At 39.9% G+C, this 18,500-nt stretch overlaps 1 protein-coding gene across 2 annotated transcripts in view; it reads left to right on the plus strand.

Moving 5' to 3' along the window:
- SNX24 (sorting nexin 24) overlaps positions 1-18,500 on the plus strand; it is a 75,389-nt gene that overhangs the window by 32,805 nt on the left and 24,084 nt on the right. For both annotated transcript variants that reach the window (XM_080973278.1, XM_080973279.1), the window contains 2 exons: positions 4,179-4,262; positions 7,318-7,422. In XM_080973278.1, coding sequence (XP_080829404.1) covers positions 4,179-4,262; positions 7,318-7,422 — 189 coding nt within the window. The remainder of the gene's footprint in view (positions 1-4,178; positions 4,263-7,317; positions 7,423-18,500) is intronic.

Here is an 18,500-nt window from a genome sequence, read left to right on the forward strand (position 1 = left end):
AGAAGTGCCTGGCGTGCTCTGGTCCATGGGGTCACGAAGAGTCGGACACGACTAAACGACTAAACAACAACAACAAAATCACCTGGCTTCACCACTGTCTGCAGCTCATTGTTGTATATGCACTGCCAGCCAATAGCTTTGCAGGGTTTGGGGCAGGAATCTTTTTGAACCCTACCTGAAGCTGCCCTGGATTGAACCTTGGACTTTCTGCATCCAAAGCATTGTTCGAAGTTCCCCAGGTGCCAGGAATCTTTGCAACTGGCACGGGTTCAATTGCGACCACATGGAGATCTGTGGATGCCAGGTTGGCGTCTGACATCTCCATCTGGCAGGGCCCTCCAGTTGTCTTAATCAGGTAAGCAGAAGAGCTTATATACTGCATTTGTCTCCCACCTTTTTCTCCAAAGTGTACAGTGGTATCTCAGTTTTCGAACATAATCCAATCCAGAAGACTGTTCGAGTTCCAAAACGTTTGAAAACCTAGGCACAAAGAGCAGTCTGCAAATTCAATAGAGAAAATTGGGGGGAAACTCAGTGGAAGCCGTTCAACTTCTGAGGCGCGTTCGAAAACTGAAGCATTTACTTCTGGGTTTTCTGCATTCGAAAACTGAAACATTCGACCTCTGGAACGTTTGAAATTTGAACCCGGATCTCCCAAGTCCTAGTCCAGCGCTCTGACCACTACACCACACTCGCTTCCTAGAGTACTGCTGCTATGGGGCAGCTATTTAAATAAAGTAGGTAAATAAATATAGGGAAAGGAAAATGTCACTTAGAGAAGGATCTGAAACATTTCCCTTGAAGCTTGCATTTGTTTTATTTGATGTTTTAATGTGCTGTAAAGCACTTTGAGATTTTTCTTAAAAAATATAAAGTGGTATTGAAATGAAATAATGATGATGATAATTTCATTTTTAAATCAATTGGTGCCTAGACATTCTGTTGTGGCAACTGTAATCTAGGTTTGGGGTGTCATTTGGCGATTCGCTTATATATCAATGAGTTTTTGACCCTGATCCAAAGCATATATTCTACACTGAGCTGTAGCCCTTCCCACTATGTCACTGTCTCTCAGTCACAAGGCTTAAAACTGGAATGCAGTCAGAAAAGGAATATGGTTCTGGTTCTGGAAATTGGGATGGATATGCTTTTTTGCTATAGTAAGATGGAAGATAGTCTCCCCAACTTACGACTGTCTTTCATATTTTTATTATAACTGGTAATCAGATGATGACTTACTGGTCTATGTTAAAAAATAATTTTAAATAAAGACAGCTGTTATGCAGATTGATCCAAGAACCTTGAAAGACTTTGTTATGGCTTCCTAAAAAGAATTCTTAAAACAGGACTTTGATTTAATAGGCCCCAGTTCTTCCTCTCCAGCTTTTTGATGGTTATAAAATAAAATGTCATCTACTTGGCATGATGGTCAGAAGAAAAAAAATATGAGTTTCCACACGTACTTCAAACCAAAAGCTATCCTTCCTATTAATATGAGTTAAATTCTGGCAGACATTTTAAATGTCTAATTGTTATCCCTATTAGGTATTGGCTCCATGCAGAAAAAAATACTTTGCTACGGATTGAGCATGGATTTTATTATGGTAATGGTGAGAAATTAAGATTATTTGGCTGACAAATCATTGTAGATCTAATCTGTTCTATTTAATGCGCTTACTGATTATGCAGTTAAAAGACAATGTATAGCACTGTATGTTTGCCGGTTGCTAAACGGATCAAACCAGATAAATGAATAATACACATTTAACCTATTAACGAGTTTTCTGTTTACTTAAGAAGTTACAGCCAATCGAAAGAGGGATTTGTTCACAACTGAGGCCATGGCTTGCAGGAAGTGTTCTTAACTCTGAATCCTGTGTCCTAGTGAAAATTGTCCCTCTACTTGCTCCCCCAAAGTCTGTCATTTTCCTTGAAAGGGAAACTGCCATTTCTCCCAATGGCTGCTTCTGTCCTAGGGCAGGGATGGGTGAAGGATCAAATGTTACTTCAACAGTAGCAGGGAAGGCAATGGTTAACCTCTTCCCAGAATGGGATATTAATATTTTTGGATGGTTAGACATTGAGGAGGCAGGAGGCTGTCAGGGATTCCCAGTCCTTATGGGAAGTCCCATTACTCTCTCAACTTTAAGATAAGAATGTGGTATGGTAAATGCATGAATATTTCATATGGGGATTGTTCGTGTCATGTAAACACAATTGTTAGGGTTTAAATTGCTAGAAACTCATTACTTGATGCTTGGTAAGATCTTTTATAGGTGACCTTTACTGCTTATTATGAAAATTTCTACATACATGTCCATATTTAATAAAACCTCAAAATGTTTAACTGTTAGGAAAGTTCCCCTTTCTTTTATGCACAAATCTGTATTGCTTCAGAATACACCTATGTTCCACATTAGGCTTACCATAGTACTCATGCTGAGATTCTAAATAGTGATCAGATAATCACAGTAGGACTAATTGAAATTAAATTAATAATATGGATGATAAATACACTATTTTGAGGGATGCAAAATGCCCTTCCTCATACTGACATGTGAATGCATAACCAAAAGAATAGCAGTCTTCAGATATTTTCTGAATGTGGAAGGAGCAGAGACAGAGTTTTCTACTACTGGCTTCCCCATTCACTTTCAGCATAATGTCCAAAAGGGCCTGTGCATCTATGTGTGAGTATAAGCTCTTTCCGACATTACAATTCTCATTGGCTGCTAGTCCTGTGAATCACTGCAACCCTGTCGTTTGTGTCAGAGCATTTAATTTGAAGAATTAGTACTCACAGTCATTGGCTCCAATGGCTTAAGCTTCCAGAATAAGGTTAAGAAAAGGGAGAGAAAAGATGAAGGTGACCAAAAGTGTGCTGTGTACACAGATTCCATGCAGATTCCAGTACCTGGTCTGAAATGCTGACTCTTCTAACTATCTCCCCTCTCCGTGTAATGTGAACAGATTCCATTAGAGTGATAAAAGTATCCTCGTGACAATGTAGAGAACAGGTTCAGGGGTCTTCAGGCATACTGGCCATGTTTACATGTAATGCTAAGCTAAACCATGGCTTGTCGCAAACATGCTGGTTCAGGTTGAAGGCCTTCTTTGGTTCAGTATCTTGTCCTCACAGTGACCAGCCAGAAATCTGAATGTGACAGCACTCTCCCAACTTTCGATGTCCAGCAACCCGGCAAATTGCTTCCAATTTGCTCCTCCTCTGCCTTTTTAGTTTAGCACAGCACAGCAGCTAAGGCAAGGTTCCCTATCCAAAATCCTTTCGCAAGTTAATTTTGAAAATTCAGTAGTTTCTGGTCTAGAATTGGGTTCTAATATTGGTGCCCTGACTTTATCTAATCCAAGGATCTCCTAATAGAACAAATCCTGAAAGTAAGCACATTTGGTTACAGTAGCAATGGCCTCTCATTATTATGCTTTTCTGCTGGCCTTGGTTTTGCTAGGTTATGTTTTCATGAGCATTTTGAGATACTTCTTGTCACCTGCCCTGAGATCTGACCCAGTGACCTGAAAATCAAGAAAATGTCATGTTAGTGGCTACTAATTAGTGGAACTAGAGAGCATCTTCAGCTGGCCTTTCAACCTTCCACAGGAGGAAGCAAAAGCTGTCATACACATCATGCAAAGAAAATGAGCCCAAACCATTTTTTTTAATGGTGTAAACACTAGAGCAAGCCCAGCTGAGACTAGAGATGAATATGTAGGTTAGGTGGAAATTAACCTGCAGTATAGTCTTTGCATTTATATTTTATGTGTTCCACAAGACATGCTACCACTATCACTGAATTGTATGTGTGTAAGGTTGTTGATGTACTATATAGCACATCGCTGAAAGACCCAGATATTCTTGAGTTGTTTTGCTATATATATATATATATATATATATATGCGCTTCTACTAGGTTGATTGTATAGTGGAAGTTTTTTAAGCCTCACAAATCTTCATTGTCCTTGGATGTATTTGTGGAGCCCACTGGTTAGCAGGGGATTTAACCAGCACACTCATTAATCAGTGGCTACACCTCAGTATCTCCTGAGTGTCTTGTGTTTGGGGGGAAGGAACAAATCAGCTTCAGTAATTCTTTCCTTTAAACACATCACAAAGCAAACAGGGTTTTGAACAGGTAAAGTAATCTCTTGAATTGGTTTTTACAGGTCTTTAAGATAGAGGTACTAATGAATGGAAGAAAGCACTTTGTTGAAAAGCGGTATAGTGAATTTCATGCTCTTCATAAAAAGGTAAATATTGTACGTAAGTTGTTAAAGTGATTCTGCTTGAACCTTCCTTCCACTTGTTCCAAAGTGATTTCTCTGGTTTCTGAATCTTTTGTGTTTCATTTCTTTCATCTTTCTAGCCCTGTGAGGAAAGGATACAATATTTAGGGCTCTTTAGGGGGAAAGGCAAGTAAAGATAGAGGGGCATAAAATTGCACATGGTGTGGTGGAGAAAGTTAGAGGTGTTTTTATTCCTTTTGCATAATACTAGAATCCCAGGGTTATCCAGAGAAGCTGAATTTTGGAAGATTTGAGACAAGCAAAAGATAGAATTCACTCTCACAACATGTAGTAATGGCCACCAGCTTGAATGGCTTAAAAACAGGATTAGAAGAATGGCGGATAATGGCTACAGGTCATGATGGCTTTGTCCTATGTCCTCTGCTTTATCCTACCTCCTCTGTTTGAAGCAGATGGGAGGATGGGCTGTTTTAAAGCCCTTTGTACAAATTCACAGAGCAGGGCTGGGATGTTTACAAAGGGTTTACGTACCCCTCTCTCCTCCCAGTTTCTCTTTTAAACCTCAGCAGTTTGAAGGAGAAGTGGGAAAGCGGATGTGCTCTGATCTGCCCATCAGAGAATGATGGAGAATGGGAGTATGCCTTTGAAGGCCCTACCTTCAAGAGGACTGAAGGTGCACTGTGCTCCATCCATCAGCTGATGGAGGATAGACAGAGAGTAGCATGCTTTGCTGGATCCATCGAACAACTGGGGAGCTTTAAGCTCCCAGCTGCTCCATTGAAATCCTCCTTTCACCCATGTGGCTTGCTGAAAATGGCCTGCCAGGCCAAATGAGGAGACCTAGAGGGCTACATTTAGTCTGGAGGCTCCTCACCCCTGCAGTAATGTTTCTGTGATGCAACCATACTTTTTTTTAAAAAAGTATGCTCAATTCACATAGCATTTTACCAGGAAGTGGGGATGTGTTGTAAGAGGAAGAAGGTGTGTGCCTTAGTTCTTCCAAACTAGAAATACTACACATACAAAAAAATCACTTATGAGAGGTCAGTGGAATTTCAGTGGAATTTTTGGGTTTTCCCTTTCTGCCTTACTGGTTTTCTTATTAAAGACCTCTTCTAGAACAATTGTGTGGGCGTATGAGCCATTGTATTGTATAGTCTTCCTTGAGCAATGGTTTTGGATGTTCAAACTTTTTATCAGCAGAGACTTTTGTTGACACATCTTTCAGTAGGGTGACATCTCCTCAGGCTCAAAGATGAAATGTAAATTTCTCAACTCCTGTGGGTGTGCACGTCAAAGTCAATTTTGAGTTTCTGTCTTTGCAGTTCCGCACACACATCCATCACATTCATTTAGAGGTGAGAGAATACCTATGTCGCCTTGTATCAAATATAGGAAATCCACTCTAAGTGCTTTTCACTTTCTCTTTTTCTCTTTTGAATTGTAGAGGGGCTTCTGCTTGGAACCTTGTTAATCATTCATTCAGCTTTACAAATATTTCTCTGGCTCATCTTTATAGCAGTCCTGAGTTGTAGTTGTTACTACACACGAGAGAGACCTAAGGATAAGAGAGGGTGACTTGATAAAGGTCGCACAGATGTCTCCCAGTAGTTAGTTGTTTAAGACATATGTATCCTGGCCTTCCATCATAAAATAATCCAAAAGATGGCTAGCAACATAAAGAAAATCCATATGCATATCATAAAAGCAACACAATGGAAGATAAGCACAACAAATTAAACAAGGTGGCTAACTAGCAGACGAGATATGGAGCTCTCCCATCCTTGACAATCCATTTTGGTAAATCTCCTGATGTCACAGAACCTCAGGTGATTCAATTTCAGATGAAGAACTGGGAGCACGCTGAAGAGTGCAGTCCTGATTCTTCCTTTCTTCCTATACAGGTGTGGCTTGTGCCATTCCTACAAAGGAAGACTTCCAATCCATTGCGTGGAATCCAGTGTAGTTCTAAGACCATTGTTCCATCAGCACGAGGATTTCTGTTGGTTCAACAGAACATTCTCCCCCACCTTTGTGGGCTCCCTAAATATGGCCTAGGAGTTTTCCCAACCATCTGGAGCAGGTTTGGGGAGGGCATGGGGAGCAGGGAGGAAAAGTATTGATGTGCAAGCAAAAATCCTTGCACTGATGGAATGTGTTAATAGAAGACGGTTAATGCACATTGAAATAATAGCGCAAGCCCATGTTTTGTGCGTCCTTGTCAAGCAACTTTACCTACCCAATCACTTCTTAAAGTCCTCCAAATTTAAAAGGTGGTTTGGAGGCTGGAAGGAAGACAGAATAAAAAACCAACTATATATGCAATCCTATAAATTTAGCTACCACAAGGGAAGTACAGTTACACTTATTCCATTGGAACCATTTTCCAGGGCCTGGAATAGGTCACTAATAGAGCACAATATACATCCGAGTTAAGATTTACTGAACTTCATTTTTCTGTTGTGTTTTTCATTGTGATTTCAGTTGAATTCCCTTGGTTCCTTGCTTTCTGTTTCTTCAAATATCTGTGAAATATGGGTGGTTCAGTATTGCACAGCTTATTTGTTGTTTTCTAAATGCCTAATCCTGGAAAAGGGACTAAAGTCAAATTGCATTTTGAACAAGTGATACTGTTTTTAAGGTTTGTTTATACACGTAATACACAAGAGTGCAGCTAAAATCTGTGTTAAACTAAATTCTTTAGATTTTATTAGGTGTGTAGATTGGCCACTTCACATAGTAATATTTAGCTGACATAACAATGCTTAGTTCTTGCTTTAAAAATTGCACAGCATGTTGCCTGTTAATAGTATTTATTTCAAATTCACTTCACCATCTTGTATACAATAACATTTGTAATGGAATAAAGTCAGTTTATTTGTAGACTGTTAAGGTTTTTGATAACAAAATTCATTTCGCTGTCTTTCTGTCTCCTCAACCCTCCTTGCTGTTTCTTTCTGGTTTTGTATTCCCTGTATTCACCTCCCTTTGAATGCTTTCCTTTTCATTTCTAAAGGGACTTTATTTGGGAGAAATGTATTTCTGTTCATATTTGTAGCTTAAGAAATGCATAAGAACACCAGAAATCCCTTCGAAGCATGTAAGGAACTGGGTGCCCAAAGTTCTGGAACAGCGTCGGCAAGGCTTGGAAGCTTATTTACAGGTAAGCTGCTTATAGCAATGCCTATTTCCTTGAACTATTGGTTGGATGCAGACGTAGTCATGGTTTGACCAGACCCACTGAAATCCATCAATGCTCATCCATTGTTTCAGAATATTGACACAGTGAAGAATCATGATAATAAGGTATAAAGGTAAAGGACCCCTGGACAGTTAAGTCCAGTCATGGGGTTACAGCGTTCATCTTGTTTTCAGGCCGAGGGAGCCGGTGTTTGTCTGCAGACAGCTTTCCGGGTCATGTGGCCAGCATAACTTAACCACTTCTGGCATGACGGAACACCGTGACAGAAACCAGAGTGCACGGAAACACCATTTACCTTCCCACCACAGTGGTACCTCTTTTATCTACTTGCACTGGTGTGCTTTCGAACTGCTAGGTTGGCGGGAGCTGGGACAGAGCAATAGGAGCTCACCCCGTCGTGGGGATTCGAACTGCCAACCTTCTGATCGGCAAGCCCAAGAGGCTCAATAGTTTAGACCACAGCACCTATTATTATTATTATTATTATTATTATTATTATTCTCTGCCCATCAGGCTGGATTTCCCCAGCCTCAGTGAACAACTTGCTGTTTCAAACTTGTGTATTCAAGCAACCATTTTATCTCTTCTGTATATATTTGTTTAAGACATTTATAAACTACCCTTTTAATTTAGTAGCTAACTGCTTCTATACTATTTGGGATATAGTTGTAATGCTGTTGTACTATATTTGAGCTTGGTAAAGCTCTGCGATGTAAATTAAGTTGATTCAAAGATGGGCGGTCAAGAACCATCATAGTGTAATGAGTAGAGTGCAAGACTAGGACTGAGGAGACTGGCTCAATCTCTGCTTGGTCGTGAAGCTCACTGGGTAACCTGGTTCCAGGCACAATCTTTCACCCTAAACTAGCTTATTGGTGAGAAGATAAAATATATGTATGGAAGAGCCTTGAGCTCCTTGGAAGAAAAGGTAAAGGTAAAGGGACCCCTGACCATTAGGTCCAGTTGAGGCTGACTCTGGGGTTGCGGCACTCATCTCGCTTTATTGGCCGAGGGAGCCGGCGTACAGCTTCCGGGTCATGTGGCCAGCATGACAAAGCTGCTTCTGGCGAACCAGAGCAGTACACGGAAACGCCGTTTACCTTCCCGCCAGAGCGGTACCTATTTATCTACTTGCACTTTGACGTGCTTTTGAACTGCTAGGTTGGCAGGAGCAGGAACCGAGCAACGGGAGCTCACCCCGTCGCGGGGATTCGAACCGCCGACCTTCTGATCGGCAACTCCTAGGCTCTGTGGTTTAACCCACAGCGCCACCCACATCCCTCTCCTTGGAAGAAAAGTGAGGTATAAATACAATAAACAGTAATAATAGGTGTTGTAAGAATATGTGGAATGGAAGAACATACCAGTATATACTATCCTCACCATTTTGCTCAGGAAAACATTTACATATTGGCTCAGCTCTCATGTAATGCTGAGCCAAATCATGGCTAGGCAAGAACACATGAATGCGCGGGTACCTCTAATAAAAACCACAGTTAACTTCACCACTACCGTGATTGTGGTGTCCAAGCTAAGCTCTGGGTTTGCTTAGCATTATGCCCCAGCCTGGGTTTGTGGTTTGTGTCCCCCAGGTAAATCACGGCAAGCCAAACCTTGGCTACAGCTTGTGGTTTGTTGGTTCCAGACATACCATGAGCACAAGTTCATATGTAATGCTAAGCTAAACCATGGTTTAGCTCCAGGCAGCATGGCAGCAGGACAACCGGGGAGCAGTGAATCAACCACCATTTCCCCTTTGAGTAGCGCCACACTCAAACATTCTCAGTTAGCCATGGTTTTAGTGTTAAATGTGAGTCAGTTTACTGGTTTCGACTGAATTAATTTCGGCCAATTGTGTCATCTCTTTTACTAGTTAATAAAAATCTGAAGTTATTTTACTCTTCTTTTACTTTTCTGCATCAGTAGCCTGTTCATTTTTATAACACTGCACCAAGATCAGCAAATTATCACTCTTACAGCGAAGACAAACAATTAAAAAAAACTTCTCTGCAACTGTTCACCAGGCTGATAGATACTGTGTATATGAAAAATCTTTTTTTAAAAAAATAATATTTATTAAAGTTTCAAAGGGGGGAAAAAATCACATTAGTAAAAAAAAATTAACAATGAAAAGGAAAAATACAAAGTAGGAAGGAAAAAAAAACAGTTAAAAACAATTCCATCTTTTCCTCACTTCTTTTACATTTACTTGTTTCCCGGACCTCCTCATACCTCCCTCTTTTGTATTCCAATTAAATTTGTTAATCCAACAATTCCTTTCCCTCCTTTTTAATCCTAATCTTTAATCTTGATATATTATAATTTTAAATTTTTACATATTAAAAACCAATTTTTCCATATTCTTTTGTACCTGTACAGCTAGAAACCACTTAACTTCAATCCAACATCATTCTAACATTCATTAATTTTGCAATATTTCTGTAAATAGTCTTTAAATTTCTTCCAATCTTCTTCCACCGACTCTTCTCCCTGGTCACGGATTCTGCCAGTCATTTCCGCCAATTCCATGTAGTCCATCATTTTCATCTGCCATTCCTCCAGTGTGGGTAGATCTTGTGTCTTCCAATGCTTTGCAATGAGTATTCTTGCTGCTGTTATAGCATACATAAAGAAAGTTCCGTCCTTTTTTAACACCGATTGGCCGACTATGCCCAGGAGAAAGGCCTCTGGTTTCTTCAAGAAGGTATATTTAAATACCTTTTTTAGTTCATTATATATCATCTCCCAGAAAGCCTTAATCTTTGGGCACGTCCACCAAAGGTGAAAAAATGTACCTTCAGTTTCTTTATATTTCCAACATTTATTATCAGGCACATGATAGATTTTTGCAAGCTTGACTGGGGTCATGTACCACCTGTATATCATTTTCATAATATTCTCTCTTAAGGCATTGCATGCCGTAAACTTCATACCTGTGGTCCATAACTGTTCCCAGTCAGCCATCATTATGTTATGTCCAACATCTTGTGCCCATTTAATCATAGCAGATTTCACCGTTTCATCCTGAGTATTCCATTTCAACAGCAAGTTATACATTCTTGACAAATTCTTAGTTTTGGGTTTTAACAGTTCTGTTTCCAATTTTGATTTTTGTATATGAAAAATCTTAAAGCAGAAGAATAACATTTAACTCCAGTGTTCCTCCCTGGATTATTGTTTTGGATTTAGGGATGGGGTTGTTGATCATTATTCCTATTTAAATTGTATCATATTTTTATATGTTGTAACACTGCTCCCCTCAGCCCCCGTAGATCTACTACTGAAGTGCAGGTAAGAACTATAATAATCTCTCCTTCAATAACACATTTGACACAAAAAATAAACCGTTTGTTACGTTAAGTCAGAGATAGAACCTCCTTCCAGGGTTCTGCTTTACTCTGAACAAACAAAATGCTTTCATCAAATTACGTATCTCTTAGAACAGGCATGTCCAAAGTCCGTTTTGGGGGCCTAATCTGGTCCGCTGGTCGATTTAATCCAGCCCCCCATGGCAGTATATGTGCTGGGTAAAATCCTAAAAAAAGCTCAGCAACTTTGGTCCCCCCTCACCCATGTTCACTTCATCAGATCTGGCCCTCTTTGAAAAAAAGTTTGGGCACCCCTGTCTTAGAATAAAGTATGCAAATGCACTTATGGCACTAAAAACTGGTCTCATTTTGTTGGTATCCAACAGTATACCCATATAATGAAAGAAAACGAGTCTAATACCAATTATTTGACTAACTTTTGTGGTAATGAAGTGAGACTATATAGTAACTTATTTGTTATTTCATTATGAATCTTTAACAATTAGTATAGCTCACATTCACATCTGTATTGTAGCCCTAGTGTAAAGCATGTTGTGATATTCTGAGCAGTAAAAAAACCCCACTGACCTAAAGCAATACTATGCTGATACAAAAATTTATATAGTCAGCCCTAAGTATACAGTGTCTTGAACATGAAATATTTAGCTCTGTAGCAGCTATAGGATAGCAATGCAATATAAATTACAAAGCAGTTGTGTCATATATAAATGACTTGTATATTGGAACTTTTTTAATGTATGAAATTCTTCTATCATGTTGCCAGCCTTCAAGGAATTTGGGTTCCTGGAGATGCAACACTTCTATAGTGAAGTGAACATGTTGTTGTTTTGTTTCTCTGAATGCTTGTTGTGTAGTCTGTTGATATTCTGAGTACTGGCATAATAGATCATATCTCAGTTCTTTCAGCAGAAGAATCTCATTGCTAATGGTTTCTGTCTTGGTTAAGATAAGGTGTAGCTATCAGAGGCTGTGATAAAACAGTACTAGCTTAGAATAAAAAGTGTCTGCTGTAGGAGTAAACAGTTTGCCTCTGCTAAGCTTCTAGATACTAATTGGCATAATGAGCACACACTTAGGATTTCTGTGGTCTATGCAGAAGGAATGTTATTGGTGAAAATTAACATTGTCTTTGGATTTGAAGAAAATATGACTGCTTCCAATATCTTCTCAGTCATCTTCCTCATACAGAATAAAAAAAATAAAGTGTGCATGTTAGTATGTATTGCAACAATAACTTTGTATGACTTGATTGACCTACTTAACTTAGGCAAGAAAGAATTAAATGTCAAAAATATAGCTGCACCCAGGGAAATAATTCATCAGTGCAGTTAATGCTGTGGAAGCTGAGTTTAAAGCTCTTTAATCTAAACAGATTTTTAAGTTTTAAGCAGTAAACAAAGAGATGCAGATTATAAATTTCTCCTACTTCTATGTTTTGAAGTATTATTTATACTTACTTATGTTAATGGTCTGCTTGCTACTTGTATGGGTCCACAGTCTCTCAAAGAAGCACCTGAAAACTTGTCACAGTTAAGATTAAACATGTTTTAATCACGTTTCACCTACACTGGTGACCAACAATCTTCATTTTCAAGTCTAACAATATTAGAAGAAAAAATAATTGGTGTTAATACCGTTCATTGTAGAGCTACATAGGCAAATCCCTGTTCTCAAGTAGCTTCTAACAATCTAAAATAAACAGTGGGAATTCAAGTTCAATAAATTTTATTGTTGGTAGCTGGTGGCCATCACAATACAGTATGAGCATAAATCACACAGCTACTAAACAAAAGACATTGAATTGTTGGAGTTTGTTATAGGAAGAGGAGAATACGAGTAAATGTCCTTATATGTACTTGAAGTTTGATTACCATAATTATTAAGAAATATCAAATATCTGTTATTTTACATATAAAAATAACCTAGATATAGAGATTGCCAATGAAATGTATTGGAAGCATTGAAAAAGCTGCTAGTGAAAGAACTTACCTTAGCTTGCCATCCACATTCCCATTCAATCTAAGAATAACAGTTAGCAAATAGGCATCCCTGAGCCAAACGCCCAAGGCTGAGCCAAACGCCCAAGGCCCAAGGCTGTGTCTCATCGTTCCTTCCAGTATCCTTGAGAAGATTTGCAGCAGCTTTTTGCATTAGCTAAAGCATCCAAGTTAGTATCAAGGGCTGCCCCACAGAATGCGTTTATAGTAAAAAAGGTAAAGGTATCCCTGCCCGTACGGGCCAGTCTTGGCAGACTCTAGGATTGTGCGCTCATCTCACTCTATAGGCCGGGAGCCAGCACTGTCCGCAGACACTTCCGGGTCACGTGGCCAACGTGACAAGCTGCATCTGGCGAGCCAGTGCAGCACATGGAACGCCGTTTACCTTCCCACTGGTAAGCGGTCCCTATTTATCTACTTGCACCCGGGGGTGCTTTCGAACTGCGAGGTTGGCAGGCGCTGGGACCGAACAACGGGAGCGCACCCCGCCGCGGGGATTCGAACTGCCGACCATGCGATCGGCAAGTCCTAGGCGCTGAGGTTTTACCCACAGCGCCACCTGCGTCCCTCCGCGTTTATAGTAGACAAGCGTAAAGGTTGCAAAATAGTATATCAGTGTATATGTAGATCTCCACTCTCAGAAAAATGGCACAGAAAAATGCAACAAAAATAATTGATAAAAAAGAACTCCTAGTTACTACAGCCACTTGTTTATCAAAAAGTAAGGACAGGTGATACAGTCCTTCCAGTTTCCATATCTGTACAGATGGGGGAAAATGTTACCCCATCAGTCACTGTCAAAGCTTAGGAGATCCAACATGTATTTCCTCTTATTTGTCTAGCTATTGTTCATCCACTTTAGTAGAAGGAACTGTTTTTAAGTTCTAAGAAGTGTAAGAGAAGTAGTTGTAATCAACTGTTGGGGCAGCCCTTTCCTTCAGTTGCCATCAACCAACTTCTCATGATTTTTGTGTTTTTTAACATGTATAATCAGGTCAGCGGTTTGAATCCCCTCAACGGGGTGTGCGCCCGTTGCTCGGTCCCAGCTCCTGCCAACCTAACAGTTTGAAAGCATACCAGTGTGAGTAGAAAAATAGGTACCGCTCCAGCGGGAAGGTAAGTGGTGTTTCCATGCACTGCTCTGGCTTCGGTGTTCCGTTGCACCAAAAGTGGCTTAGTCATGCTGGCCACATGACTCAGAAAAACTGTCTGTGGAGCGGACAAACAGCAGCTCCCTCGGCCTGTAAAGTGAGATGAGTGCCGCAACCCCAGAGTTGTTCGCAACTGGACTTAACTGTCAGGCGTCCTTTACCTTTACCTTTTTAAACAAATAGCAGTAGCACTTGCTATACATGGTATGTCACCACACCCAGGATCTAGGAATATGTGTTCAAAATCATAATTTTGTATTTATTAATTCATTTTTTGTTAAGACTTGCTACTTCTTTCTGTTTGCATTTCTGATTTTGTTTCTGGTAGAATTGCCTTGTTTTTACAGTCCATATGTGGTAGTAAAAAGCATTTAAATTCATGGTTTCATCACCTTAGTAGGTATATGTGCATGAACTGTGAAGCTCGGTTTCTTGAGGGGTACAAATGAACGGACATTCATCCTGGGAAGAATGAATGCAAATTTTATTTAACTTCATTTTTATCTATTTTAAAAGCAAACCACTGAAAACATCTATTAATCAAACAGAAAACCTACAAGAAATTATTCAGTATCCTTCGTCCTTTGAAACCCCGATTAGTTTTGAATAATCACTGTTGTGCTGTGTTTATAAGGATCTCTAGAAAGGGCAGTATGATAAGTGTAAAGAGACAAAATGTTCTTTATCCTCATTAAAGATTGTGAACAGTGTGTTAAATAATATTAATGGCTAGGATTGTCAGTGTTTAACAGTACTTTCCTAGTACAAGTGATTTTATTGATCAATGCAGACTCAATGTAACGGGGCAGATTATGCTACTGATTTTATCGAAACCTTAACTAAGTTTGTTAGTGCACCACATATCTTTAAATAGATCTAGATGATGATGTAGATTAAGAAAAGCAGAACACCATCCATCTTTTTTTGATCTGTTAATAACTTAAATCCATCATTGTTGCTACCAGCTGTTTTTAGATTCTGTAGAGAGAGCGCACATTTCTTTGGTATTTGATATAGAATGCATCAATAAAAGTTTTTACCAGTGTTTATTCCCCCGTCCCAGTGCATTTGGTATATTTAACTGTATCTCTTCTAAAGATGGGAGAATCTCTTGTACTAATTATAGAAAACACCAATAATTATTATTTGTCTCACAGCACAGACATTTTAAGAGTCTGGTGCAAGCCTTTGCTTGCAGTTTTTTTTAAAAAAATACTCCATAGTTTACTGTTTATCGGATTGCAGATATTTCCATGCATTGTCCAATTTGTAGCCCATATTGCTATATACTTTTTAGAAACTATTGTAACATTTTAATGCAATATTTCTAAAGCCTTCTGATATATCCAGGTTCAAAGCTAGGTGCAGACTTGTCCTTCTGGAAGGGCCCATTCTCTAGTGGAAAGGACCAAAACCTAATAGAAGCTCCCTGCTAGAAGAAGCGGAAAAGCGGATTTCCCACCAATTCTCCTTCTGCAGCCCTTATGTTACCTCCCATTCTCTTTCAGAGGACCCCGCCCCTCTCCAAAACATCTGGAGTAGCTTTCTGGGGAATGTGTGTTTCCTGAGCTTGTGGGAACAAAATAGAATAGATACCTGCACTAAGGAGGCAGTTAAATGCCCCTTGGGATCTGCAGTACTGCATGGCTATTTAGAAAAAAAGTTAATAAATAAGACTTAGAAAAAACAGGAGACATTCTCTTTGTTGTTGTTGTTTTGAGAGTTGGGTTACAGCTATATTTGGATTTTCCAATTGATTTCTATGGACAGCTCTCACGTCAGTCCCTGGAGACATTTAAAAATAGATTCTATGTATGAAACAGGAAATGTCCTATCTGACAATGAGAGGGCTTCTCTGTACTTTTTATGTGTGTCTCTTCTTGTATCGCTTTTTACTCAATGTCTCTCTTTCTGCGGCATCCACTGGGTGAAGGAAGGGAAAGGAAGGATTGAAAAAGGACAATGTAGGAAGAGATGCACAGAGATAACAGCTCAGCTTCCACATGCCTGCTTGTCTTCTCTCTCAGCTGGCTTCTCCTTTCTGCCTCCCAGCTGTCTCCCCTTCAGTTTCCCATACATCACCAAGCCTAGCGAAGTCCGGGTAAAGAAGTTCATGGTAGTGAGAAGTGAGGAAATGAAGAAAGAATTCGAAACAGTGGGGAAGTGAGGGAGAAAAGTATTGGTTTTGCCAGTTGGCTTCTTAACTTCTTGCAATCAGCCTCTCCAGCCAAGTAGTCATCCCCTGCGTAGGATACTCTGTTTTAGACCCCATCCCCCAGTTTGCTTTTTTGACTGCTCCCCAAAGGTCTGTGACTACTGAGCATGCTCAGCCCTCATTGGGTTGTTTTAGGTTCACTTCCTACCACCCCTTAGGATTTACCTGAGCATGCACTTACGTTCTAGTATGCTCAAACTGAGTTCAGCATTTGAAGGTGTGATATTACCAAAGTGTCAAGGTTATCTTTGTCCAGGAAGGGGGCCCTAGCTATAGCCCTTGCTGAAACTGGTGCTACGCCAAAGCACTGGATCTGAACAACATCTTCAAGCTATGAACTTGCTCTTTAAGAGGGAGATTGTTTCGAGTGAGATTGTTCAGTTTGTCACTTCCATTGCTACATCTGGTTCTTACATAAGGGAACAGTTCTGGTACCATTGTGATAGCATCACTCGTTCAAATCCATGACATGCCAGCAGTTTCATGTAGATGTTAAGTAGCACTGGAAACAAAACAGAAGCTCTGCAATACTGTAGAACAAGTTTCACAGTGTGTAACAACACTTTCCCATCACCATCTCCAACCTACCAGCCCAGTGGAAATGAAACCACTGCAGAATGATGCCCCCATCCCCAAATTCACCTTCACCGATGAAATCAAAAGCTGCTCAGATTGTTAGGATCGTCCTACTCATGTGTAGGACCCCGGTAGAGACACATGCCCAACTGGCATGTTCTTTCCCTCCTGGTCAGCCGTTCGGAAACTTCAAAAGCTTTCTCCAGCCCGAACATCACAGCGACTGATGCCAAGAGGCATTAGCACACTTACGAACAGCAGAGTATTAGCCGTTCGCGTAACAGACTCAGTAGCTCAGCATTTTGGCTAATCTACTTTATTTACATATAATACACTCGGCGCATTCTGACTTAGCACCTTCCTCTTTCTCATCAGACAGCAAAGAGAAAGAAACAAAGGACAATTAATCCAACATCACGGTACACAGTAACACAAAACATCCTGTCTCCATCACTTCCAACACTGTGGAATGAAAACATACACCGTCATGTGATAGAAAACAATCCCAGGACTGCAAACACAGAGCAAGAATCCTAACATAGATATCCAGGAAAAGCATCAGTTAAATTCCTTCGGTGTTTTTCCTAGCAGAAGTTTTCTACTCAGGCTTCCCAAGCGGTTTCTGTACCAAACCAGTTTGGAAACAGATCCAGATAATCAATTTTATTCGGTTAGCACTTAGGGCTGGAGAATGATGAGCTTTACACTTTAGTAGTGTAAAACAGCTACTTGATGGGAAATAAGCCCTAAGATTTCAAAAGCAGAAGCAGTGTCGTTCTAATTTAAAATAAAATGATTCCCTTGATAAGTCTTATGTGACATGGGTTTTCTCATTCTTGACTGATCAGTATCTGCTGAAAGTTTCTGTGAATCTCATTTGCTCTATAAGAATGATCTAGATAGACCATAGATTTGTTAATTCACTATATGAATCCGCAGTCCCAAGCTGTGACTGACCCACAAACCCTTTCACACTTGTTAAAACTATGTTCTGGGTGTTGATGCACCCAGGTCCTATTCTTGACAGGAGTACAGCAACAGGAAAAAGAGCACTGCCCTTTTTTTTTCTCTTTTACGTGCCCAATCCCCAATGCCTCTTTTGCCTTGCACCTGGTTCTTGATCCTACAGGTGAAACTCTTAAAGTTTGCATAAACTAGAACAAGCATGAAGTAGACCCAGTGCTTTAATTTCATTAAACACCTTGTAACTGTTGAAGATTAATGTATATATCTCTTGCTAATTCTTTCCAATTACTTAGTTCATATAAATTCCCAGGCCTTGTTAATTATGCTGAAGTCAAGAGGTAATTTTTAACAGTATTTCCACAACAGGGGAATTTTCCCAGCATAACCTTGCCCTCTAGTAGAAACTCTCAACAGATTAGGCTCTCTGACTAGAGTCCATTCATTTTCAGCTCAAGCCTAATTGCTGCCGACTGGCTGCCCACAGGTACCTGGCTATTGTACACATAAAGAATGCAGGTCCTTCCGAGAACAAATAAGGAAAGATTAATTGTTCCTTTTGTTTCATCCCAAGAGAAATGTGGGCCCTTAATCAAGAAAAATAATTTCTCCTGTTGATTTGGCTTATTTGGAGGGACACATAATTGTGGAAAAGAACGGGGTAGACATGCATTTTGCAAGGAATGTAGCCCTTGCGTTGCACAGGAGGCAAAGATAAAATGAAATAAATGTAAGACAATGCTGGAATTGATGGGGATGGCTCACATTTCTCATAGTAAGTAATTTGGCTGTTGGGCTTTTATTTGAA

Source organism: Podarcis pityusensis (assembly GCF_964106645.2).
Source record: "Podarcis pityusensis genome assembly, chromosome: 11".
Taxonomy (NCBI): Eukaryota; Metazoa; Chordata; class Lepidosauria; order Squamata; family Lacertidae; genus Podarcis; species Podarcis pityusensis.